The 27,896-nt window shown below is 36.7% G+C and overlaps 1 protein-coding gene across 20 annotated transcripts in view; it reads left to right on the top strand.

Moving 5' to 3' along the window:
* Positions 1–27,896, top strand: part of LOC100878152 (protein muscleblind) — a 491,425-nt gene that overhangs the window by 322,245 nt on the left and 141,284 nt on the right. Inside the window, exon 4 of one of the 20 annotated variants that reach the window (XM_076540526.1) lies at positions 26,025–26,048. The exons of the other annotated variants lie outside the window; for them this stretch is intronic. Coding sequence (XP_076396641.1) covers positions 26,025–26,033 — 9 coding nt within the window. The 3' untranslated portion in view covers positions 26,034–26,048. Of the gene's footprint in view, positions 1–26,024; positions 26,049–27,896 lie in introns of those variants that run through there. 20 annotated transcript variants of the gene reach the window in all.

Raw genomic sequence — 27,896 nt, 5'->3', positions numbered from 1 at the left:
ACCCTCGATATATCCCTGCACCACACAAACCGTAGTCGCTTCCGCATCGCAGTGTATACAAAAGAGAATCCGTCTCGCGTGATATAGCAGTATATTCGAACGGCATAATTTCTTCAACGGTTCTTTATCGCGTGCTTGTCGCTTTATTCAAATTCCCCGGGCCGAAGTTTGGAGACCGATGGATCGTCCAGGCTTTTGTCTCGATCCCTTCGCAGCCGCGAAATTGATTATTCCGGATAACTTTTCCTCGACGCGGCTCGTCGCGCGACGACGACGGCGACGTCGTCAGAGTCCCGACATCTTTACCCCGTTTCTTATTCCCGCGGATATACACACGCGCATGGATGGGCTGATCGATCGCGGTGCTTATCTTAAATTCAATGGGGCATCGAGCAATTGAATAGAAACGAAACTTGCCTCGGCAACTCGACTTTAATAACGTTTCAAGTTCGCGGACGGCGAGGGAGTCGACTGCTGCTCACTCTGTCTAGGTAGTTTCAGCGCAAATAATGGATCAGTGAAACGGATTTGGGTACTTAGGTACTTTTATGTTTTAAGTAGGGATGTCGGGTTATAGGTTTGGGAATATAGGGATATTCACATGTGTAGGGATGTAGGAATGTGGGGATGTAGGGATGTTGGAATATAAGCATGTGGAGATATAGACATGTGGAGATGTATGAGCATGTGGAGATATAGACATATGGAGTTGTAGGTGTGTGGGGATATAGAAAAGTGGGGATGTTAGGATATGAGGATATAGGGATGTGGGGATGTAAGTATGTGGGTATGTAGGGATGTGGAGATATAGGAATGTTGATATGTAGACATGTGGAAATATAGACATGTGGAGATATATGAGCATATGGAAATATAGGGGTGTGGAGACGTGAGCATGTGGAGATATAGACATGTGGGGTTGTAGGTTTGTGGGGATATAGAAAAATGGGGATGTTAGCATATGAGGATATAGGGATGCGGGGATGTAAGTATGTGGGTATGTAGAGATGTGGAGATATAGACATGTGGAGATATAGACATGTGGAAATATAGACATGTAGAGATATAGACATGTGGAGATATAGATATGTGGAAATATAGACATATGGAGATATATGAGCATGTGGAAATATAGGGGTGTGGAGACGTGAGCATGTGGGGATATAGACATGTGGACATGTATGCATATGAGTATATTAGAATGTAGAGATATAGGGATGTGAGGACATAGAAATGTGTGTATGTGGAAATATAGGGATGTGAGGACATAGAGATGTGTGTATGTGGGAATATAGTGATGTAGACATATAGGCATGTGAGTATGTAAGAATGTGGGGATATAAGGATGTGGAGTAACTGGCATGTGAAAACATAGCAATGTTGGGACATACAGATGGGAGGATACAGAGCTATAAGAATGTAGAGATGTAAGGCTGTAGGAATAATGATATAAATATACATGTATAGTGATTAATACATATATGTAGGAATACTGGTATGCTCCTATACATGTATAGACATTTAGAGGAAGAGTGATATAGAGATACATAATGATATTCAGGAATGTCCAGTGACAGAAATATATGTGGAGTCATACAGATATGAAGACATACAGAAATAGAGATACCTACAGTCCCTATCTAATATTTCCACTTGTTCAGTCTAATGATACCATTCATTAAACCCCTCTAGTGATTTTACCTTCTCCATCTCTTACTTTTAAGGATACCTCCATAAATAAAGATGTCCAATAAAATTCCCATTTAAACGCAAATTCCCAAAAACTCCCCATCAAACAAAGAAAAAGATAAACCTTTTTGTCGAATACCTCCTGATAGAACCATTTAACGAACGTGTTCGTTTTTCACCGTAACACACTACGTGTTTTGTTTGCCGATTAACCTCGTTCAGAATTTGTTTTTAATTTGCACGTAGCGTGCCGGGTATTGTGTCCGCGGGTCCGCCCGGAATCAAAGGAACGCGCGTACGGGGTCGTGGAATAAAAAGATCAAGAAAATGGCGGACAGATCCCGAAAGTAGAAGAAAGTAGTCAGGGTCGACGATAAAGACTAGTTAGGATTTCGAGCGCGTACAGCCTCTCCTGAACCTCTGCCTCGTTCGCATTTTTTAACACACACCCTTCACCTATGCGGACAATTTTGTCCCTTTATGTACAGGGTGTTCCGTTTAAATACAACCACTTGAGCAATTTGATACCCACAAATATGGTACATAAAATCTTTCTGGAAGAGAAAATGTTTTTGGAATTGTCTATTATAACCAATTGGGGTGATTCTTTAAACACCTGTGTCAGTTTCCTATATACTAACTCAAGGGTTGTCTATGGTACAAAAAAAAATTGGTGAAAATAGGTTCCTTTATGTGGACGAGTAGATCAAACGAAGCATACATTCATTTTTCCTGTTTAACAAAGTTATGTATTTTTTAATGCACCATGTTGATAGTTCATGTGTAGATATTTATAGCAAACTTGTTAGATGTTTGTGAGAAGATTGGTCGATTTGAAAGGAACACTCTGTATGTTGTTCATGTCCATGTCGAGGGGTCCTTTCGACGTCCTTTCAAGTTGCCTCCCGGGTCACATCGAACTACATCGTGAACTCTTTGCTTGCAAATCCAATTGCTCTGGGATTCGACCTTTTGGCTAAGGTGCGATTTTTCGACTTCTCATCGCCATTTCACCCTCGAATCCCGGTTTATCGTTCACTATTGCGACGAAACGATCGAACTATCTTATGTCCAAATCATTTTACCTGACAATCTTTTGCTGGTAAATTGGAGGAACGATTTTGGCTGATGATCTTTTATTAACTTGTAGGAACGCTTTCACCTCACGATTTTTCGGTGATGGCTTGTAGGAAAAAATTTTCTGTGATCTTTTGGTGTAGGTTTTGTGATATGCAGGGTTAATTGTAGTGATGGGACTATTGAAAATTTAAAAGTGTAAGAGCTTTAAAATATAGAAATTTGGAAATTCAGGAAATTTAAGAATATGGAATTTTGAGAATTTGAAAATTTTTAAGTTTGAAAACTTGGTGATTTAACAATTTGAAGATTTCAGAATTGAGAGATTGGGCAGATGTAAAATTTGGAAAATTCTGAGTTTGAGGATGTGAAATTTATTGATCTTCCAAATTTTAAATTTCAATTTTTTTAATTCGCAGATTCACAGAATTCTCTAAACTCATACACTTCCAAAATCCCTAGATTTCCGAATTCTTTAATTTGCAAATTTTTAAGTTTCTAATTCCAAAATTGCAAAATTCCTATATTCATAAATTCAAAAATTTGCAAGTCTCTAAATTTTCATACACGTAAATTTCCAATTCCCTATATCCCTAGATTCCCTAGATTACCTATATTCCTAGAATCCCTATATCCCTAGATTCCCTGTATCTCTATATCCCATATATCCCTAAATTCCTATATCCCTAAATCCCTAAGTCCCTAAATCCCTAAATTCCTAAGTTCCTAAATCTCTAAATCCCTAAATTCTTAAATTTCCAACTCTTTGTATCCCCAAATCTCAAAATTCCCCAGATCATATCTCAGAATCCCTAAGTTCGAAATTTCTAAATTCCCTAGTAATTGCCCAGTAAGTCCCCAGTATCTCAAATACCCAGATTCTCAAATACCTAAATCTCCAAATCTCAAATTTGTAAATTTTTTAATTCCCAAATTTGTTATCCAAATTTCCCAGCCCAGTTCTATATTAGATCGTACGTCTGACAAGTTGGCACCCACCCGTCTAAACACATTTTGCTAAATAAAATTACAAGTAGCAAAGTTATGAATATACTTATCACTCTTCCTTAAACCTCACTTTACTGTATACGTATCTAGCAATATGGCAAGTGATCTGATAAGATCTGCACGGGTTCCAATTGCCAACTCACCGAGCGCGTACAATAGACGAAATTACGGAATTGCTCCGCCCTGTATCGAACGATCAACAGCGGTTTCGGCCAATGAAAGTTTCAGCGAATGTTCGCCGACCAACGAGAAAGTATAACTCGTAAAAGGGCGAACTAGAAAGCAAAAGACATTTCGAAAAATATATCCGCTCAGTTGGTAAGAGTGGAAATCGAGCTTGCCCCGTTCATCCGTACGACTCGAATGAAAAATTGAAGGAGCTCTTGGTAAACAACGCGATAAATATCGCGGACTCTTTACCCCGGTTTTCGTAAGTGAAGTTTGTTATTCGTGGCCGGAATTGGGTCAAATAAAAAAACAAACAGAACGACGGTTCTTCCATTATCTCGATAGATTATTTGTAATTGCTATGTCATTCGGCTCGTTTTGCACGGACACGTATACGCGCTGTGCGCGTCTGGAAAGTTGGCAGCCGAATCAATATTCGCGTTGCCGCCGATTGCCAACTTAACAGACACGCGTGCGACTTATGACCTACATATGTGCCAGTTTATGTTCTTGTTAGACTAATGTTTGTTTTTCAAAAATGTTTATCGGTTAGGTAGTAGAAATCATGTGTTAAAATATGCATGTATATTTAATTAGTTTGTAGTTGGATTATTATTAATTTTGAAACGTAATTTGGCTCAATTTCAGTTTTCCATTCATTAGTAATATTAACATTTTAGAAATTCATGTATACAGGGATTATTATATTCATATTTCAGAACTTTGTATAAATTTAATTACGTAATTAAAAATTGTATCAGGACATTAGTGCTTAAGTATAAAAAAGCTGTTTCAGGGTTGAAGTATGCGAAAGAGTTATTAAATCGTTTGAAACGTAACTTTACGCTTTGTAATTCCACGCGGGCTTTCTTCACGCGCTATAAATACACGTGGGTTAACCGCACGCGCTATAATTACACGTGGGTTAATCGCACGCGCAATATAGTACCTCCTTACGTTACGATGTTAATATGTTGAATCTCTACGTGTTAGAATATACTGATGTTTCCAAGCTACATAACTCCCCGCGTGATATACCCACGCTTTATAATATCACTCGTAGTATTTCCACGCGTTCTATTTCCACTGACCGTACTACCACGCGCTATAATTCCACTGGTGGTTTCTACACGTTTTAATGACAACGTATGGTATCTCCACGCCTAGTATTTCCACGTACTATAATTCCACGCTCTCTAATTTGTCATGTGCCCATCTACGCACCGCAATATCCTTGCGTACATGTATGCGTCATAATGCTTGGAATCTTCGCACATTTTAATATCATATGCACGCGTTATATTTGTGGTAATGCGTTGTAATGTCCTGCCTGGTATTTCCACGTGTCATAATATACAATTTTCATACACTATGACATCATGCGTGGTATCTTTATATACCGTACGTTCTGTATGCCATAACATCATGCGTAGTAATTTTACACCCCATAAAATCTTGCTTGTATCTTCACGCGCTATAATATCATTCCTGGTATCTTCACGCCTCATAGATCTTCTTAAGATAATTTCGCGCCTTATAATTTCACGCATTGTAATTGGTCGCGCTATCTCCAAATATCGCTACAAATACCTCAGGTATTGTCTCCATGCGCTATAAATTCCCTGCGCGCTATCTTCACGTGCTATAATATCATGTCTGGTATCTTCACGTCTCATAGATCTTCCTAAGACACTTTCACACCTTATAATTTCACGCATTGTAATTGGTTGCGTGTCTATCTACAAATATCGCTACAAATACCCCATGTATTGTCTCCACGCGCTGTAAATCCCTTGCGCGCTATCTTCACGTGCTATAATATCATGCCTGGTATCTTCACGCCTCATAGATCTTCTTAAGATACTTTCACAACTTATAATTTCACGCATTGTAATTGGTTGCGTGTCTATCTCCAAATATCGCTACAAATGTCCATGTCTCCACGCGCTATAAATCCCGTGCGCACTATCTCCACGCGCTACATATCCCCCGCCACGATATCTCCACGCGCCATAAATCCCCGCTTAGCATCCCACCGTAAAAATATGTACACACACGGTGTTACCACGCGTTGTATCGCCACGCGTAAAACTTAAAGCGTGGCGATGCAACGCGTTATAACGCCACGCGTGTTATCGCCGTGCTGCACTATCATTTTAACGCCGGAGAGTTTAATGAAGCGTTATCTCTATCTGGCTCGAAGCACCGGATCTCAAGGTTTAGATGTCGCGATTCGCGATAAGAAGAGGAGAATACGAAGGAGGTGGAGGAAAGTTGAAGGAAAGATCGGTCTCAGGCAGAATTTCGTTGGACGGGACACCGGTTTTTATCTATGTTAATTACTGAGGCGAACGTAAATCACGATTGCCCAGGTGCTCGGTCGGCAAACTACGTAACACAGCCTGCTCTGAACTTCCAAGAACCAGCGTGGCCCGCAGGATAAAAGCTGTAATTAATTACGCAATTATCCGGCCCACCCCTCTTACCTCCACCATCTACTTTTAAGATAAAAACCGTATTTTTCGCTTCGATGCGGATTACGGCCCGTTGCAGTCTACCCTTTTATCTTCTTCTTTCTCTTATTTTTGCCTTTCGTGCCTCTATAATGTTCTCAGCGTTCAAATGCGCCCGTTTATTCCGTTCGAAAATTCGCGCGCTTTTTCACGTACCTCCCGCGCGCGCGCTTTTTGAATCACCTCCGATACTTTTTTTCGGCGCGTTCTATTTTGTCGACGGATGTGGCAAAAAACTAACGTTATTCCCGCTGCAATTTTCTTTTTAACGAAACTTCGTTTCTACCGGAATTTCATGCACGTTGAAGATAATTTGACCCCGTTTTACGGCGCTCTCGGAAGCATTCTACTTTTTTAATAATTGAAGCGGAAAGCAAATTATCTTGGAGGTTCTGGACTTCGTTTTTGAGAGGGGTTTTCAGGGAAATTTGTGTATTTTGTGGAGTTAGACGGTGACACCTGAGAGGTTCATTTTGTTGTATTTTTTTAATTTTGTGGTGATCGTGTTAGAAAGATTGCTTTAATGAAGATGATAGTAACCAAATAAATAACAGATGAATAACATTTTTTAAATATTTGCACACATGTGCTCTTACGACGCCATTTTGTATTTCTTCACATCTTCAAATTCAAACCCATAAATTATCTAAGAAATTCATAAACATGAACGCACTTATCATTTACATTTCCATAAATAATGTATTCGGTTTCCAAAATGGCGGCCAGCTCTAAACTTTGAAATCCGAGTTAAATAAAAGCGAGATCCTTAATGGGTTAAGCGAATTTATCCTTGTCGAATGTTCTTCCTTCTCTGCACTCTGATATCATTCGAGCAGCACTTTCTGTTACACCCGTTTGCTAAGGCATCCTTGATTTAGAGCTCATTTTCGCCGGTCGAAAGCTGTACCGTTCGCACCCTTGAATCAACTTTGCGCCCTCCACAAATCACTAGCAAGCTATTATGCTCTTCTCTCTTTCGTTCGCGAACGTTGCCAGGCGTTCTTTTTCATCGTGAAATTCTTCGGCGTGGAACGCGCGTCATTTAGGTCATGTCGGGATTTTATCGACGCCGAACGAAAGAGAATCTCCGCGAAAATTTTCAAATAGGGCAAATACTTTTACGTTATATGATTAATACAATTTTGCGTTGTGAATCATTTTTACTTACATTTTATCGTTTCTGTATAACGTGTTGATTCTTTTCAAATGTGCAGTGTATGAACAAGATAAAAATTGTTACATGATTATTCTCTTAAACAATGTTAGATAATAATTATTCTTCTAAATTATGTATTTCATATTATAAGCAATGTCACATGATTATTTCTTTCAAATGGGATCATAATTATTTAATACATAAATGTTGAAAAATGAAATTTTAACATGAACTTGGAAATGTGATATGGACTCATTTATAGTGGTTCAATATGGTATATGAATTATTTTTTGAAAGAGAATGTGATTTAAGGTGAAGAAATGTGTAATTCTGCGCTGATGGCGCGTATATTAATATTTGAACCTAGTAACATTTATGAATTTGTAGTTTTGAAGGAATATTAATTATTTGACCTTCATAGAAGCTCTTAGAACCTCATAGAACTTGACAGAATAGAGTAGAAGCTTATAAAATGGAGGGAGTCTTACGTAGAACCTCATAGAACCGTGTAGAACCTTGTAGACTGTGATGGAACCTTGCATGGAAACTCATAGAATCTTCTAGAACTTTATAGAACATTGTAGAATCTAATGCAACGTTAAATGGAGACTTATGGAATCAAAGAGGGCCTTATAGAATCATGGAGAACTTTACAGAACCTTAGATAGAATATCATAGAACCTTCTAGAATGATGGAACATTATATGGAACGTTCTAGAACCCTCTGAAATTAAATAGAACCTTACATGAAACCTTATAGAACCTTCTAGAATGATAGAATCTTGCATGGAACGCTATAGAACCATATAGAATAATGGAAGCTTACATGGCACCTTACAGAATATTCTAGAATAATATAGAACCTTAGAAATTTAAATAGAACCCTCTAGAAATCGTCACAGTGTCTCATAGCATCTAATGCAACCTCAAAGAATTTCTTAAATCCTCATAGAACCTTCTAGAACCTCGTAGAACCTCTTAGAACCTCTTAGAACCTTTTAGAACCTCATAGAACCTTCTAGAACCTTCTATAACCTCAAAAACCTTTCTAAAATCTCTTATAACCTTCCAAAACCACACAAAACGTAACAAAACCTCACAAAAACCTATGAAACCCGATTAAAAATCCTGTTGAGTATAAAATTACCTCAATTTATTGTTTTACCTTCAAAAACTCCATAGTCAAACAATTACCAAAATTTTAATACAACATTGCACAAATTATCTTCCAATTAAAAAACGGTTCTAACGTAAAATATCTCCGAGTAAAAGGAATCTATTTAGAAGGTAACTTTCGAAGAATAAAATTGGAAGTTAAAGGTATGTTTAATTAAAATAAGCGAATGATAGAAGAAAGTAGGGTAACATCTCGTTGCCATTTAAATTAATTTCAAGTTAGTTCGATGGAATTACGAGTACGTACACATTATTGCTTCTCGTAGCTGCTTTCCCATCCGGTTTCCTGTTACAGCGTAATATATCGCCGTCTTGGGATCACCGTCGTAATTATCCTCTAATACCAATTCATAAGAGGGTCGGCCATTTTCAAACTCCGCTACGTAACTGTAACGAAAGCTCCTTCATTCGAGGTGTTCTAACATGGACCTAACAATAAGCTGAATTTGCATTTTATTTGAAGTGTGATAATAAACATTCTTAACTAATTTTTACTTTTATACTTTGTAAATAGAAATAATTTCGGATTAGTTTAGAAATAGGTTTGTACTCTCTGAAATTTTGGGTTTGTAATTTTCTTGAGGAGCTGCAATATTTAATATTTTTGCTTTGGAAGAATATCATATTATTTGAAATTTTTACCTTGCAAAGTTTAAATACTTGCAATTTCTATTTTGGAAAATTATATTTAAAATTTTTATTAAAGGTGGATCTATTAAGGGTAGATAATTATTATTTTGTGAGATTTAATCTTCAAAATTTGTAACCTCAAGTTTTGAATTTTTACTTAATATTTTCTCAATTTTAGTACTTGTAGTTTTTACTTCGCAAGATTTGCAGATCGCAAATTTTTTTTTGGAAAATTATATTTAAAATTTCTATTAAGGGTGGTTCTATCAAGGGTGGATAATAATTATTATTTTGTGAGATTTAATTTTCAAAATTTGTAACCTCAAGTTTTGAATTTTTACTTAATATTTTCTCAACTTTAATACTTGTAGTTTTTACTTCGCAATATTTGAAGATCGCAAATGTTTATTTTGGAAAATTTCAATATTTAAAATCTTCCTTTTAAAAAATTTTGATCTTCATAATTTTGTGTTTTTCATTTGTTTCAATATTTACAAGTTTCAAGTTAAGGACTTCAATTTTTGCTTAATTTTTGTTTTGATAAATTTTAATATTGAAAATATTTATTTTCTAAAATTCTAATCTTTAAAATTTCTAGTTTCGAAAACTTCATTCTTGAGAATTCACAATTTAACCTACTTTAAATTAAAAAAACTTATTATACAAAATTGCAGTATTCCAATTATTTACATCTAAAATTGCAGTGTCTAAAATTCTAGTCTAAAATTGCAATGTTTAAGATACAAGTCTCTAAACTCCTAATTCACGAAGCGTCAACTAATCATAATATAACAGTAATTAGCTATAAATGAAGCTCTTATCCAAGTAACCTTTTCTGTTCGACCGAGTTCGGATTAAATTGACCGGTCGTGTACCGGAAACACTCGGTGATTTAATGTCTTACGATCGATCGAACGACAGACCAACAGATTTATTGACACCTTCTCTGTTGTTTCGAACGTAAACCGGACCCATTATACACACTAAATTTTCGTGGTAATTACTTTACTGTTCAGATCCGATCGACCCAGTTTAACGGCAAATATTCTACCGACGTGGGTAATAATGAACAAGATTACATGGGCTAACCAAATCCTCAGTTAATATGCTTTGATACAGTATTGTAATCAGTTGAAAATCGATGCTATTACTGTTGTCGGACTGGAAAAAAGAGAAAGGGTCTTTAAGCGACTTAACCTTCGTTACATTCTTGTACAGCCTTCAGCAATCTTGACAATTTATTGGTACTCAAGTATGTAAATTGGCTGGTTTCAAATTTTTAGGGTAGTTACATTTTGGGGTAGTTAGGGTCACATTTACAATTTTTCAATTTTCCTGCAATTCTGAAATTTTTTCATATTTTTGAATTGGGTTTTCTCAAAGTTTTTAGTTGGATTTTCACTATTTTTCAGGTTAGTTTTTCTCAAATTTTGTGTTCATCGATTTTTTAGGTTAGTTTTTTTCAAATTTTCTAGTTACATTTCTTAGTTTTCTCAAATTTTCTAGTTAGATTTTCTCCATTTTTCAGGGTAATTTTTCTCAAATTTTTTAATTCGATTTTCTCCATTTTCCAGGTTAGTTTTTCTCAAATTTTCTAGTTGGATTTTCTCCATTTTCCAGATTAGTTTTTCTCAGATTTTCTTATTGCATTTTCTCTATTCTCCAGGTTAGTTTTTCTCAAATTTTCCAGTTGAATTTTCTCCATTTTCCAGGTTAGATTTTCTCAAATTTTCTAGTTGAATTTTCTCCATTTTCCAGATTAGTTTTTCTCCATTTTTCCAGTTGAATTTTCTCCATTTTCCAGATTAGTTTTTCTCAAATTTTCTAGTTACATTTTCTCAATTCTTCAGGTTAGTTTTTCTCAAATTTTCAAATTAATTTTCCCCAAATTATCAAATTAGATTTTGTCAAATTTTCAAATTTCTCAAGCCCTAAAATTATTTCCTCCTCAAATTTCTAAATTAATTTTCTACAAATTTTCAAGTCACTTTTCCTCAAATCCTGAAATTTCTAAATTAGTCTTCTACAAATTCTCAAATTTTCAAATTAGCATTTCTCAATTTTTCAGGCTAGCTTTCCTCTACTTTTTAAGGCTCCTTTGTCAAATTTTTGCATTACTTTTTGTCAAGTTTTTAAATTAGTTTTTCTCAAATTGTTAAATTAGTTATTCTCAAATTCTGAAATTTGTTTCCACTCAGATTCTGAAATTAATTTTTCCTTAAATTTTCAAATTAACAGTTTGCAAATTTTCAGACTACCTTTCTTTTAATTTTTAAGTCTTTTTTGTCAAATTTTCAAGGTAGTTTTTGTCAAATTTTCGAATTAATTGTCCTCAAATTTCCAAATTCCTTCTGCATAAATTTCCAAATTTCCTCTCCTTAAATTTCTAAAAAACATAATCTCTACAGTGTATTCAACAGCCTCTTCAAATACTTAAAACGTAGAAAAAATCCTTCTACTCCCAGGAAAAAACTCGTCAATCAAAGTACAATCTAACCACTAAAATTAAAATTCAAGTACAAACAATAAACCATAAAACATCAATTAATTCATTCATTAACCAAAACACAACACACCCTAAAATTTAAAATCAAATAAAAAAAATGAGTAACCCTTAACTAGAACCTAAATTAATATATCACTTTCCTCCATAAAATCCACCAGCGTCTTCCACAAAAGTATCCCAATAAATCTAATAATTTAAAAAGTAGAACTCACGAATGATCGAAATGACCGGTTCGGTAGTTCCAGCGTTAAAAACCAAAGAGCATAGAAGAAACGAGGGAAAATAAACGAAAGGAGAAGAGATTCGAATGTGAAAAAGTAAGAAGTATAGATAGATAGATAGATAGAGAAAGAATAGCGAGCGATTGACGCATGAAAGATTCATGGGCTGCACCGATGGCCACATCAGAAATGCCGTGAAGCGAGCTTCGATTTCGATTCTCCTTTTCTTCGAGTCTCGAAAGGTAGCTCGAATTATCGTTACCGGCTATTCGCCTGCTGCTTCAGTGGCCTGTTGTATGCCGTCTCGTTTCGTGAAACGTTTCGATGCCGGTTAAATTCCTTTTGGTAATCGAGATACGTTCCTCCTCCTTTTGTCTGGCTCGATACAACGAAAACGAGAACTGTCGCTGCACGTCCGGGGAAACGAACGAGATCTCCCCGCATGCTGCTCTTCGGATTTTAATCCGATTACTTTTATGTGGACGACTGGATCAGCTACTTTTAGATGTTTGGACTTTCGAATTAAAGTTGGAAATTGGTGTTTGCGGATTTGGAAATTTTCGAATTTGGAGATTGGGTTTGGGGTTAGGGATTTTAGGAGTTGGAAGTTTGGGGATTTTAGGGTTTGGGATTTTTGGGATGTTTGAAAATTTCAAGAGGTGGGATTTGTTGTGTTTGGGAAAATCAGTGATTTGGGGTTTTTTGGAATTTTTGAGATTTCAAGGATATTGGATTAGATATCTCAGGAATTGAGGTTGGTTGAACGTTCTGAGAATTTAAATATTTGAAATTTTGAAGAAAAACTCTAAAACTCAAGCTCTAAAATTCTAAAGCTCTAAAACTCACAAGCTCTAAAAGTCTCAAGCTCTAAAACTCTCAAGCTCTAAAACTCTCAAGCTCTAACACTCTCAAGCTCTAACACTCTCAAGCTCTAAAATTCTGAAGCTCTAAAACTCTCAAGCTCTAACACTCTCAAGCTCTAAAATTCTGAAGCTCTAAAACTCTCAAGCTCTAAAACTCTCAAGCCTTAACACTCTCAAGCTCTGAAAGTCTTAAGCTCTAACACTCTCAAGCTCTAAAACTCTCAAGCTCTAAAGCTCTAAAGCTCTAAAACTTTAAATCTCTTTAAATTTTAAAACTTTAAATTTCAACTCTCTAAAATTCCAAATCTCTAAAATTTCAACCCTCTAAAATTCTAAATCTCCAAAGTTTCAAATCTCTAAAATTTCAACTCTCTAAAATTCCAAATCTTCAAAGTTCCAAATCTCTAAAATATTAACTCTCTAAAATTCCATCTCTCTAAAATTCCATCTCTCTAAAATTCCATTTCTCTAAAATTCCATTTCTCTAAAATTCCAAATTTCTAGAATTCCAACTTTCCAAAACTCCAAAACTCTAAAAATCTCGAAATTGAAAGCAGAGTAAATCCCAGACATAAAAAACGTAAATTGCTACCCTCCTCAACGTGTACACGAAGCCAGACAGCATAATTTCTCCCGAAACAAGTATTCCGCCTGTATACAATTACGAACCGATAAAACAATCGGGCGAACCGTGGAAAAAGGCGAAGGCACGAAAGTGGCGTACGCATAATAGATAACGATATCGGTTCAATTGTTCGTGTAATATGCCGTAATATCGTTTCTCAGATCCGATTCAAAGTTTTCGAGGGAAGTGGAAACGAGAAGTTACAATGGAAATTATAGCCGGTGCACGGCTGAACGCCGCAGCTGCAAGGGAAACAGGGTGAATCAAACTTAATAATGCCACTGAAACACCTGTTTGCCGGTTCTACGCTTCCCTTCTACCTTCCTTCACCTAGGTGTAACAGGATTGCTCGTAAAACACTATCGATCTCATTTTATTAAAACTCGCGTATCTCGTAAAGAAATATTGCTCATCCCCTTATTACTAACCTCCATTCAATCCCTTTACGTATTTGAACTGTACGACCGGCGTTAAAATAATTTTATTCCTTCAAAATGGTATTTTTATACGTTTACTTGTCATTTGTAAATAAGTTTTTAATAAATGTTACTGTGTAAGTTCGATTAGTTCAGCTTCAGTAAAACTTTCTTTTTATTTTTGTTTGAAAATTGTGGTATTTGCACGCTCTGTAATTTCCCGCGTGATATATGCACGTTACATAATTTCCTGCCTGGTATATCCACGCGTTGTAATTCTATGCTTGGTATTTCTATGCATTATGACAACAACATGTATTTTCACGCTTTACAATATTAATGTGTGGAATTTCTATGTGTAAGAATATTTACGCAAGGTATTTTTACGCTTTCTAATTCCCTACGTGATATATTCACGTGTTGTAATTCCATGCTTGGTACTTACAGGCAATGTAACAACAACGTGTTGTATTTTCACGCATTATAATATGAATGTGTTGAATTTCTTTATTTTAGAATACCCACGTGTAGTAATTTCACGCTTCATAATTTCCTACGTGATATATCCACGCACTATAATTCCACGCTTAGTACCGCAATGAATTGTGACAACATGTGGTGTTTTTACACGTTACAGTATGGATGTGTTTCACGGTCAGATGTGTTGAATTTCTGTATGTTAGAATACCTACGTGTAATATTTCTACGCTTCATAATTCCCTGCGTGATATATTCACGTGTTGTAATTCCATGCTTGGTATCTCTACGCAATGTGATAACAACGTATGGTGTTTCTACGCGGTAAAATATGGATGTGTTGAATTTCTATGTGTTGAAATACCTACATGTGGTGTTTCGATGCTCTACAATTCCCTGCGTGATACACACGCGCCCTATAATTTCACTCTTGATATCTCTACGCAATGTGACAACAACGTGTAGTGTTTCTACACGGTACAATATGTTTGCGTTAAATTTCTCTACAATTCCCTGCGTGATATATCCACGTCCTATAATTTCACCCTTGATATCTCTACACGTTGTAAGTAACACATTAATATTTTCACTCTTATCAATATGTGTATCTGGAAATACTGTTATTAACTTGTACCAATAATGAACACAATAGAATATTGAGAACATACAAAATTTATTGCAAATCTCCAAAATAATATTCACTATACTTTTATAAAATCGTCATTACAAATAATTACTCTAACACTCCATAAAAATCTACCACCTCAAAAAATGAAACACCATTCTGTTTAACACGATCAAGTATTTTGTATGCAATATAAATATAAAATAACAGACAATGAATAATAGAACAATAATTTGGAACTCTCCGACCACAAAGTTCGAGAGTTCCCCAGCAACAAAAACGTTTTCAAGCGCAAAGGGTTAATAAACGATCGCGAAAGATGGAAACAGATGTTCGATTTTGCTGTAAAGTTTCTGGAAGACTTTGGTAGCGATTCGATAGAAATAGGCTGCGGTGGATGGCGGTATAGAAGCAGAAGATGGAGGAAGGAGTAAGCGAAACTCTTCCGCTGATGCATTAACCGCAGCCGGCGTAACGAGTATTATCCAGGACGGGCGGTCGTTGGCGAACTTTGAATCAGATTTTAATTAAACGAAATTGCGGAATGATATTTCACGGTCAGTTAGGTGGGCTGGGGTACGTCTAAGGTTCCCGGCAGGCAATGAAACGCCAAGGGGGTGGAAGAGATACTCCTCGCACGGCCTACGGCACAGCCAGGTGTCTGGGGCGAAATTAAGTTTGATTCCGTTTCTTTGCTAGCAGCTGTACCACCGGAGAATCGCTCGACCACCGTAATTTTCAGGCAAACTCGTCCGACCTGGAAACTTTTCAACCGATTCCGAACGCGAGATTACGTGATATTTCAATGGCCGAGGTAATTGAATTCTACAGTCGATACCTTGGCCCCCGGCACCTCGCGTTGGGTAAATTCGAAACGGCTATCTTTCGATAACTGATGTTGTTCGAGGTTCTACTGAAAAAACTCGATGATTCATAGGTAGCCGCTGATGTGCTATGCGTCGATGGGATATACGGTTTATAGGTAGACTCTGATGTGTTATTCATCGATACAATACGCAGTTCATTGGTAGACGCTGACGCGTCGAGATTCGAAAACATCTACCTGATGTTCTTATTTGGATGGCGAAGGTAATTGGATTCTGCGTATGGAACTACCGTATGGAACATACGGATCATAGGTAGACGCTGATGTGCTACATGTCGAGATCCAAAAACTTCCAACTAGTATCCATGTTTCGTTGGCTAAGTTGATTGAATTCTACAGCAGATACCTTGGCATCAACATGTGTCGCACTAAGTAAACTTGAAATTGATTGTTTTCAACATCTTTCATGTGTTGATGTATGGTTCATAGGTAGACTCCGATGTGTTATACGTCGATAGAATACGCAGTTCATTGGTAGACGCTGACGCGTCGAGATTCGAAAACATCTACCTGATGTTTTTATTTGGATGGCGAAGGTAATTGGATTCTGCGTATGGAACTACCGTATGGAACATACGGATCATAGGTAGACGCTGATTTGCTACATGTCGAGATCCAAAAACTTCCAACTAGTATCCATGTTTCGTTGGCTAAGTTGATTGAATTCTACAGCAGATACCTTGGCATCGACACGTGTCGCACTAAGTAAATTTGAAATTGATTGTTTTCAACATCTTTCATGTGTTGATGATGGATCATAGGTGTGCTATGTATTGATGTACAGTTCATAGGTAGACGCTGATGTGCTCTACGCTATAAATAGCTCCACACTGTTCCTACACAAAATTTTTCATAATTGATAAAATTATTTTTATTCAAAGCCACTTGAAATGAGATTAGAAAACGATGTACCCGTGATGCGTTGTCATTTGGTCCATCAGTGTGTCTCGTAACTACGCATAGAACTCCCTTAAGAGATGTCCTAAAACTGTCGCGTAATAAAAGTTGGAGGGCCATAAAATATCGTCACCAGCACTTCGTTCCCCTATCAGTTCTCCATCCACGGTCCCTCGACAGATAGGACTCAGGTACATAAAGCGAGAATTCCGGTCGATTGAAATATAACCGGGAATATATTTCTTTACGTCACTGTCCAATACCCGTACATATTATACGACACGGTGCTCCCGTACGATTAAACTTTGACGTTCGTATTGGCCCCTCGACCACGTGGGGTCTTGGATCTTTTGAAATTATTAAAAAATATGTGCCGTAATTCTCGTCGGATGGTCGACCCTAAAATAAAGCCGCAAAATAAAATTTATGTCGCCGGTGCATTTGGAAATTGATATTATTCCTTTTCATTGACGTCTCTTTAATTCATACACGTTTCTGAAGAATTTTTAGCGACACACGTGTTTGAACAGTTGAGAATTTGGAAGTTGTTGATTTTTAAAATTATCAGAGTTGGAAATTGTTGAAGTTTGAAATTATTGAATGTTGGAAATTTTCGCATTTGCAGATTTGCAAAATTTATGTTTAAGTTTGCAGAATTAACTAATTATTGAATCTGCGGAGTGTTTGAAAATTATTGACTCTATCAGTTTGCACTTTTGAACGTCAGCAAAATTCTGAGTCTGAAAATTACTGAGTTTGCAATGTTACTTTGATTATTGAATTTGGGAACATTACAAAAGTTTTTTTAAAAATCACAAATCTTTCCATACTTCAAATCCAAACACTCAGAACAACTTTCTCATAATTTTCAATTCCGTACGAACTGAAAAGCTGCACTCAAAATATCTCTAAAGGAGCCATCTGCGTTTTTAAATCATAACTCCACATAAATTTCGCCGATAAATATAATATAATGCATTCTATGGGTGGTACACAAACAAGACACGGAAGTAGAGAATCGGCCCCCGCGACGATTACCCTGGGTGGTCCACCTGGGTATTAAGGCAATAATCGTATAACAAAGGACGGTCACCTGATGGTCCTTCCGGGTAGAATGTGGACGCGCTTTGTTGGCGGAAAATTTGTACGGTGGATCTATGAAAATGACGGAGAGGATCAAAGTCTTCTGCAAATTGTTCGCAAATTGTCTACGTGACGAATGACTAGGAAATAATCAAAGAAAGGGAACAATGGCTGCCGAGAGCCTTTGCGCAAAAATCTGGATATTCCGGAACCTTTTACTGCAGTCCCATGTTAACCTCACATACGTATATCAAGTTATTATACTCTTTTGTATACATTTATTTATTTAGATGCACCATATACAGGCATAAAATATATTAATTTTTGTATATATTCATACTTTGCAAAATTTGTATTTAATTTTTACTTCATTTTTTTTATTTTATAACATTTTTGTGGATTTATAATTTATTAAGTTTTTTTTATACGCATATGGAATATGTAATTTTATTATAAATGTATTATTTATAAATTTATAAAAATGAAGCAAAAATTAATATATACATTGCAAAATATAAATACAAACAAAAATGCTGTTATATGTAATATAAATACCTAACAAGAATTATTATATAATATTTAAACGTAATGTGTTATGTTAATATTATGTATATGAACATATACATATACATACATATGTGTATACATATATGCACATATATATAATTATTGAAAAGTATTATGCAAAAAGTCATATACCAATATTTTGTGTAAACACATAAAATCTGTCTGAGAACCTTCCTTGAGAAAACTTAACCTACTTTAACCTAACCTCTCTTGAGAACTTAACCTAACCTCCAAATAAAGTGTTACTATTAAAATTACAAGAAATCACTTGAAAACTAGAGACCACTTTGATACGATGAACCAGTAAACATAACCAGGATTTATTATCATGATAGAATAATAAAAACTCGGTTTACTCGGTTTGAAAGGAAGTTTATATCTCCCCGGTTGGCCCTTTGTCGCCGGTTAAAAACGGATCGCGGTATGCAAGGAAGAGAAAGACAGACAGCGGTATCGGAAGAGGAGAACGTTCGAAGAGCGAAGTAAGCCGACGAATTTATTAACTTTAAAAGCTGGCTGCAATGCCGCCTTGTTGGAAGCGCTTTCATGGCTTTACGAGTCGCCCCCCGTCGTCCGCAACCCTAACCCCCCCTCTAACCGTTCGACCGACTATCACCATTCCGTGCCACCCCTATCCATGATGCTCAACTTATAATTTTCTTTGAAGCTTCGTGGCTTATCGATTAGCCTTTATGATTGGAATTTGTAATAACTTTCGATCCGTTCGTGCCGTTTCACCGCACCACGCTTCACCGAGGCTGCACCTTCCGGATTTCATATCGGCCCGGTGCTGTACTCCAACAGAGAGACAGGGTTAGGGGATCCAATAATGGAGTCACAAAGATTTACTTCCTACTTTGCTGGCCTTTACGGTTTAGTCGGCCAAGAAAGCGCAATTATATTTCTATTCTTCTATGACCTATGATGGTCTATTTTATGGGAGCTCTTGACATGACTGCTATAGTTGCAAACTTTCTGAAGTTGTATTTTCAAGGATTTTTATAATATTTGATATGTGTATTCACAGTTCCAAGTAGTTAGAAATATTTTTAGTTAGATAAGCAAACACTACTTGAGAAATTCATATGTAGATATGTGACATTCATATGTGGATGATGTGACAGCTAAGGTGTTAAGTACTCTGTATTGTGTATTGTATGTATACTTCTAGTTTTAGCACAGTTTTTAATACATTTATTATCGCAGTTCCAAGTAGTAATAGAAATATTTTTAGTTAGGTAGGCAAACAATGTGTAATAGATTCATATGCAAATATGTGACCATATGTGTATGATGTGGCAGCCAACTAATGTGACTTTTCCTAGTTTTTGTACAGTATTTAATACATTTATTATCGCAGTTCCAAGTAGTTGATAGAAATATTTTTAGTTAGATACGTAAACAGTATGTGATAGAGTCATATGCAAATATGTGACATCCATATGTGGATGATGTGGCAGCTAAGGTGTAAACCTGTACTGTGTACTGTGCATTGTATAATGTATGTATATTCCTAGTTTTTGCACAGTATTTAATACATTTATTATCACAGTTCCAAGTACTTGATAGAAGTATTTTTAGTTAGGTAAGTAAATAGGTAGTAGACGCCTATGGATATATGCGTCATCATATGTGAATGATGTGACAGCTAAAGAATTAACGTGTAGTATAGGTCTCTTTTTACAGTATTTAATACATTTATTATCGCAGTTTCAATCGATACAAGTATTTTTAGTTGGGTAGACAAATAGGTGATAGAATAATATGCAAATACGTCATCCATATGTGGACGATGTGACAGCTAAATCGTTAACGTGTTCTGTGTAGTGTATGTACTCTACATAGTACAGCTTACGTATACCTTGTACACTCTAGAATGCTAGAAAAGTTGCAATGATTCACTGATTATAGTGCTGTTATAGTCCCCCTTTTCTCATACATATGTAGGTCTCCTTGTGTGATCTAGTGTGGTGTAGTGCGTGTTTTTTCAATATAAAGTTTTCCAAGTGCAAATTGCATAACTTTCGGTGACATAAATTGTCTAGTTAGTGCTTGCATTTTTAACTTGCTCTGATTTTGGCGTTGGTTTCTTTATCTACATATGAACACCCACATATGGACACATATGTGGAAACCTACATATGATTTTTGAATGACATCGATTGAAGCTTGAAATTTTATGTAAATAGAGAAACCTAAAATCGATAGGATCCAATCAGTTAATGGTTCTTGAGATATTTTTGAATTGATTTTATATTAGAAAATAGTGACATATTGATATGAATGACATATTGAGACAGAAAGTTATCATCAAATTTAATTTGTATTCTAATCCTGTCAGATTTAATATAAATTATTTTATTTCTGCGTGTTTATATTCCTATGAAAAAACTTGTTTTAATGTTAAACAAAATATGGCTACAAATTAATTCACAAAAATCATTAGAACAGTGTAAAAAAATTTTAGAAAAATTCGTGTAGTCAAAAACACGTTTGAAGTTCATCTCTGTACAAAGTTATTTTTTCGGTGTATAAAAGAGGTGCGACTTGATTACAAAAAATGTCCAGCTCCACTAACCGACGTTAAAAGTTTAAAATATGAACTACTCTCACAAAAATTGCAGGAAAATTCATTTACCTAAAAACATATCTAAAGTCTAGCTCTGTACAAAGTTTCTTTATGTCTTAATTTAAAAAAATGTCGTTTCCCTTAAAGAGTATTAAAACGTCAAAGTATGAAGTATTCAAATCTCAGAAGTTAAACTTGCGAAATTTTCAGAAGCAGACATACAAAAATGTCAAAAATCAAACATGCAAAAATATCAAAAATCGAATATGCAAAAATCTCAGAAGTCTAACAATTTTTTAAAACATTCATCTGACTTAATATATGTAAAATTTATCTCCAGAATTGTTCAGTCCACAAAGCACCTGTTTCAAAAAGTGTCTCCCATAAACTCATAGGGACGCAGTCAGAAAGACGTGAAAAATCGTACACAGAAATAAACGTATGAAGATATAAATACGTAGAATTCAGAGTAACCGGAGGTTAGGTATGCATTAGTCGGTAAAGGGAAGTTAGGTACTCGCGACGCGGAACAATGTTTCACGCAAGATGAATTGCGGCTCGAAAACGGTGAGGACGAGGCGGTGCGGTCAGCCGCGCTCGAAAATGAATCCTTGAGGAAGATATTATATCCGGCTGATCCCAATCCATTCCGAAGGATAAGAGAATGATGTAAGGAGGCACAAGGGGTTGCCCGAAGGAGGAAGGCGGTCGGTGGAAGAGAAGGAGGGACAGCAGGAGGTTGGCTTTACGAGGATACCGAGTAAATGCCCCATGAATGAACGATGAGCCCCGGGGCCACCGATCCTACCCCATCTTCTGCACCTTCTTCGTTTCTGCCGTCTTTTGACGCTCCTTTCTGTGGATTCCAATCGGATTCTGATTCGACCATCATTCGTGACATTCACGGAATCGTAATTACTCGCAGAGCTACCGATGGGTTAAACTGAGAATAAATAGTTACTGTTCTAATAACTTTTAAATATTTGGTTTTGTGTGCTTTTTAAATTAGGTGACTATTGATTTAGTTGATTGTGTGACTTTTCACTTCATTGTCTGACTAGTAATTTAGTTCAGTATGTAACAGTTAGGTTACCTATCTTATTATTAATATAGTTGTCTGACTGTTAACTTAATTAACTGATTATTAACTTAGCTGATTTTTTGACTATTTAGTTAACTGACTATTAACTTATCTGGCTGTGCAGCTATTAATTTAGTTAACTGACTGTTAACTTAGCTGGCTATACAACTATTAGGTTAGTTAACTGACTATTAACTTAGCTAACTGTATGACTATTAATTTAGTTAACTATCTTGCTATTAACTTAGCTAACTATATGATTATTTAGTTAACTATCTGACTACAAACTTACCTAACTGTACAATTATTAATTTAGTTAATTATCTGACTACTAACCTAGCTAACTATGTGACTATTAATTCAGTTAACCATCTGGCTACTAACCTAACTAACTATGTGACTATTCATTTAGTTAACTATTTTAAAGATACCTTAGCTAACTATCTAACCATTAATTAACCTAAGTGTCTGGTTATTATCTTATTTCACTAACAGCCAATTCAATTAACTACCTAGCTATGAACTTACCTAACTAACGATTAACATATCTAACTAAGAATACAGAAAACCACATGGTATAATACCTAACTTCCTATGACCCGATTCTTTTATGTAGATGCATCCATGCACCCGCCAAGTGCAATTGCACTTTATTCTTTAATGCAACCCAATTTTTTTGTTAAACCGATCGATCACTTTTATTATCCTGCGTATAAAAGTACCAAGATCAAAATGTCAATACGTCACGAGATCCTTGACATTTTATGTCAGAAACCATATACCACATCCATTTTGACTTAAAAAGCGGCAGTAACCTGTACCAGGTTCAGAATCGTCTTTCTGAACATTGATCCCAGTTAAAATTCTTGAAAATAAAAATACTTGGACAAGGTTTACTGTACTATGAAATCATATAATCCATCAGCCATTGCATATATGATAATAAAGTAATCATTATCCTCAGTAACGTTAAAATAAAATTTAGGTCATCATTCAATATAAAAAATTAAATTTTAGAACGTTGACCCCAGACGTTCTATAAATCAGACGAATAAAGTAAAATCGAAGTCCAAACTAAATTGGATGATCAGTCTATTTATCTTGCTTCCGACGCTACGTTGCTCGCTTACCGAGTAACGTTTAGCCCCCGGGCAACACAGGACCCACAGGTCAAAAGGGTACGGTTGTCCATAGTCGATCTGCCGGGACGTTTGTTCACGCTGTCACGCTAATGGTTTCGTGATCACGCGAGTGAGAGAATGACCCGACGAAAGAAGAAGATACGCACGGAAAGAAGAAGAGAGAAGAACACGGTTTTACGAGGCTGAAGATGTTTTATTCATGCCGCGTGCAGAGTCCCACCCGTTTCACTAAACGCGCACACCGTCAACGTCGTATCAAACTTCAACTATAAGCCCGGCTGAACTGGAGTTTTCCGAAATGCGTCGAGCATCTCTAAAACTAAGGGGTTTTCAGGACCCTTAGTGGGTGGCCTTTGACCCGTTGGCGCGTATCTTTCTCACGTTTTGCCTGCTTCGAGTGTCTTTACGAAGTTGCAGCCCGCTCGCGTTCACCGAATACCAGACTCAGACTTCTTCCCTTTATTTGCATTTATCCGTGTTAGTGGATTTCTTTGGAGCGCTTCGTGTCTTAATGAAATTTCAATGTTTTCGGCTGGTATGCGGGTGGTACGTGGGGAGATACGCGTGGTGAGGTTACTATGCGTGGTAACGCGATTTGTGGATGTTTTGTTGGATTAGAAGTGTCGTTGGTTAGAATGATAAAATGGAGTTTGAGGATGGTACTATGTGTGAGCTAGACGAGGCGGTGATGTGTGATAGAGTACTATACTTGGTAATAATCGTATAAAAAGTACTGTGCGTTGTGGTACTGCTTGTAGACGCTACTACGTGTGATAGTACACATATTGGGATTACCACGCGTGGTAGTAGGACGTGTAGTACCACCATGCGTAGTACCACCACGCATAGTAACATCACGCGTAGTGGTACTGTGCGTGGTAGTAGGTCGCGTGGTGGTACTACGCGTGGTAGTAGGACGCGTGGTGGTACTACGCGTGGTAGTGGGACGCGTGGTGGTTCTACGCGTGGTAGTAGAACGCGTGGTAGTGGGACGCGTGGTGGTACTACGCGTGGTAGTAGGACGCGTGGTGGTACTACGCGTGGTAGTGGGACGCGTGGTGGTACTACGCGTGGTAGTGGGACGCGTGGTGGTACTACGCGTGGTAGTAGGACGCGTGGTGGTACTACGCGTGGTAGTAGGTCGCGTGGTAGTAGGTCGCGTGGTAGTAGGTCGCGTGGTGGTACTACGCGTGGTAGTGGGACGCGTGGTGGTACTACGCGTGGTAGTGGGATGCGTGGTGGTACTACGCGTGGTAGTGGGACGCGTGATGGTACTACGCGTGGTAGTGGGACGCGTGGTAGTACTACGCGTGGTAGTGGAACGCGTGGAGCTACTACACGTGGTAGTACTACGCGTGGTGGTACTACGCGTGGTGGTACTACGTGTGGTGATACTACGCGTGGTAGTGGGACGCGTGGTGTTACTACGCGTGGTGATACTACGCGTGGTAGTACTACGCGTGGTAGTAGTATGCGTGGTAGTACTACGCGTGGTAGTACTACGCGTGGTAGTAGTATGCGTGGTAGTACAATACGCAGTAGTACAGTACGTGCTAAATGTACTACGTGTAGTGTTATAACGCTTAGACGACCTACTCATAGTAATAATATTACTCGTGGTAGTATTACGTATATTACTATCCATGGTAATGGATAAAGTGTGAAGCACTTTAACGTATGACCATATAACACGTGGTCATATATCATTCAATCGTGTGTATCTTCTTTTGCCTGTAACTATTAAAGTACACTAATGTATTACGGCTACCGAGATATCGATTTTTCATAGGAACTGAGATATTACCAAACAGGTCGCGATTTAGTATAATATTTATCGGACGATTTGAATAATTACTATAATATGGTAAACGCCGATATTAAACTGATAACATGTTGCATGTCTTCTAAGCCATATATTGTATCGAGAAGCAAGGAATACTAGGGGTTGATGGCGGTTAGGAAACTGGAGAAGGGTACAGAAAGGTGCTCCAATTTCAAACTCCGATATCAAGGAGAGTCTGCATAGAAAGGACCCGGCTAACTGGCCGTTAGCGAACCTTTCTCATATTACTAATTAATTATTTGCGGATTTATGCTGTTATATAACGAGATTTGTATTATTTCATATTCTGTCGTTTATCTTGTTTGCGTTTGGATCCCTTAACCTTTCCGTGATAATTTCTTGATAGTTGGTTGGAACTTGAAGTGATTTGTGTATCAATTTTTTAATTACTAGCTTCTTAATTAATTCCCCAAAAACTTGTTAATTAAAATGATTTGTAATTTGTTACTTTTCATTAATTTAAATTTGTTAATCTCACAATTAGTAGATTGAATAAATCAAAGTCTATATACAATTTTAACCAATCAAAATTTATCAATAAATTAAAATTTGTTAATCTAAAGAAAATTTTATAATTTTCATGAAATGAACTTCTATTTTCATGTTCTTCGTGAACAGAAATAAAGTCTCAAATAAAGAATCATATATGAACAACATTATTCGGCAATATATACTTTTATCAACCTAAAAACTTCATATTTCAACGTTTCCCTCTTTATCGCCAGTTCATGTTTACTTATTGCCGCGTCCAAACAACTTTATCTTTATTGCCGTCCTATTTACAAGAAATATTTTTTCTGTTACAGGTAAGCTGATTTTTTCATTTGCTTTGAAACACGATCGAAATTCATTGGAGAATTGGTAAGAGAATTAATAGATATCTTATATCCCTATATCTCATATATCCCTTGATATCCTATATTTCTAGATTTCAGTATATTTCGTCTCTGATATCTCTAAATGTATTGTGTCACTAGGTTGTAGTATTTAGCTCTCTTTCGAGTATAAAATCGTTGTAACCCTTAATTACTTATATCCCTATATTTCGATATTTCCTATATCCCTAGATTCACTATATCTCTAGATTCCCTATATCCATAGATTCACTATATCTCTAGATTCCCTATTTCCCTAGATTACCTACATTCCTAGATTCCCTATATCCCTAGAGTACCTACATTCCTAGATTCCCCATATCCCTGGACTCCCCCTATCCTTTGATTCCCTATATCCCTAGATTCCCTCTATCCTTGGATTCCCTATATCCCTAGATTCCCTAAATCTTTAGATTCCCTAAATCCCTAGATTCCCTAAATCCCTAGATTCCCCATATCCCTATATTCTCCATATCCCTATGTTCCCCATATCCCTATATTCCCCATATCCTTATATTTCCAATATTCCCTATATCCCTAAATTGCTATATATTGGTATGTTCATAGATTCCTATATATTTGTATATCTTATATGTCATTAGATCCCTAGATTGCTATGTTTCGAGAGCCCCAGTATCGATAATTGAGAAGCCACGAATAGTTTGATGACTCGGTACACATTTTCGTCTGATCGCTGAGTAAATTCTAACGACGGCTTCAATAAGCAATCTAGTTGGAGAGTTACTTACGATCTCGAAGGGAGTTTTCTCGATGGAGCCCTTAATCCGTATATACCGCATTGAGAAACGTGTCCGAGAAAGTCGCTCGTAAACCTGCTGACTCAGGATACGATACAGATAATTCCATTAAACGCGATCCAACACCGACGAATACGCTCCGAGAATCTTTCCCCCTACCGCTCGTTACGAATAGTAGGCATTACTCGAAAAGTAAGCGAAATTGAAACACGCGCCATTCCGAAAATGAAAATGTCCAGAGTAAAATAAACGCGAGGCGCGTTCAAGCCATTACCGGAAAATTCTGCCGTTTGATACACGATTATTGTAAGGTCTTAGAATGCATATTACAGCGAGAGTTTCGGTACAAGTTTCGAGCGATTTAACGTTTTCTTCATAGTTTCATATCAATTACCAGCAGCAATAAAACACAAGTCATTACATTCTAATTTGTTCCCGTATATTTCAAATTTTTAATTCATTAATAAATTCTGATGGCTTTGTACATTTTCTGTGGTAAGCAGTGACACACCTGGTGCGTCAGTTAATGGTTATGACGCACTAGGTGTGTCACTGCTTGTTACAAGAAAATTATTTATTCTGACGTCATCATACGTCATTTTCTGTAATAAACAGTGACACACCTGGTGCGTCAGTTAATAGTAATATGGTACTTAACTGACGCACCAGGTGTGTCACTGCTTATTACAGAAAATTATGTATGATGCCATCAGAATTTGTAAAGTATCATATAACTATTTACATGATTAAGGTAATGTTAGGTCGTAGAATGCATATTACATGAGTTGTAGTTTCAAATCAATTATCCGTAGCAGCAATAAGACACAAGTCCATTCTGGCGAGTATTCTTTGATTTGTCAGTCACATCTGAACCCTTAACCTTAGCAGTAGTCCTTCGTTTGTAGTTTTCTATTCGTGTCGAGGTGTTGCTTGGTTTTACTACTTGCTACGGTCTTTGGATAAAGAGCCACTTTATACGTCATTGCATTTCCATCTCCTCTCGAATTTTACTAAATAGAAAATTAGAAACTTTCACCAATGTCAC

Source organism: Megachile rotundata, chromosome 15, assembly GCF_050947335.1.
Source record: "Megachile rotundata isolate GNS110a chromosome 15, iyMegRotu1, whole genome shotgun sequence".
Classification (NCBI taxonomy): domain Eukaryota; kingdom Metazoa; phylum Arthropoda; class Insecta; order Hymenoptera; family Megachilidae; genus Megachile; species Megachile rotundata.
Note: the sequence above shows the minus strand (reverse complement) of the source record. Positions and strands in the feature narration are given on the sequence as shown.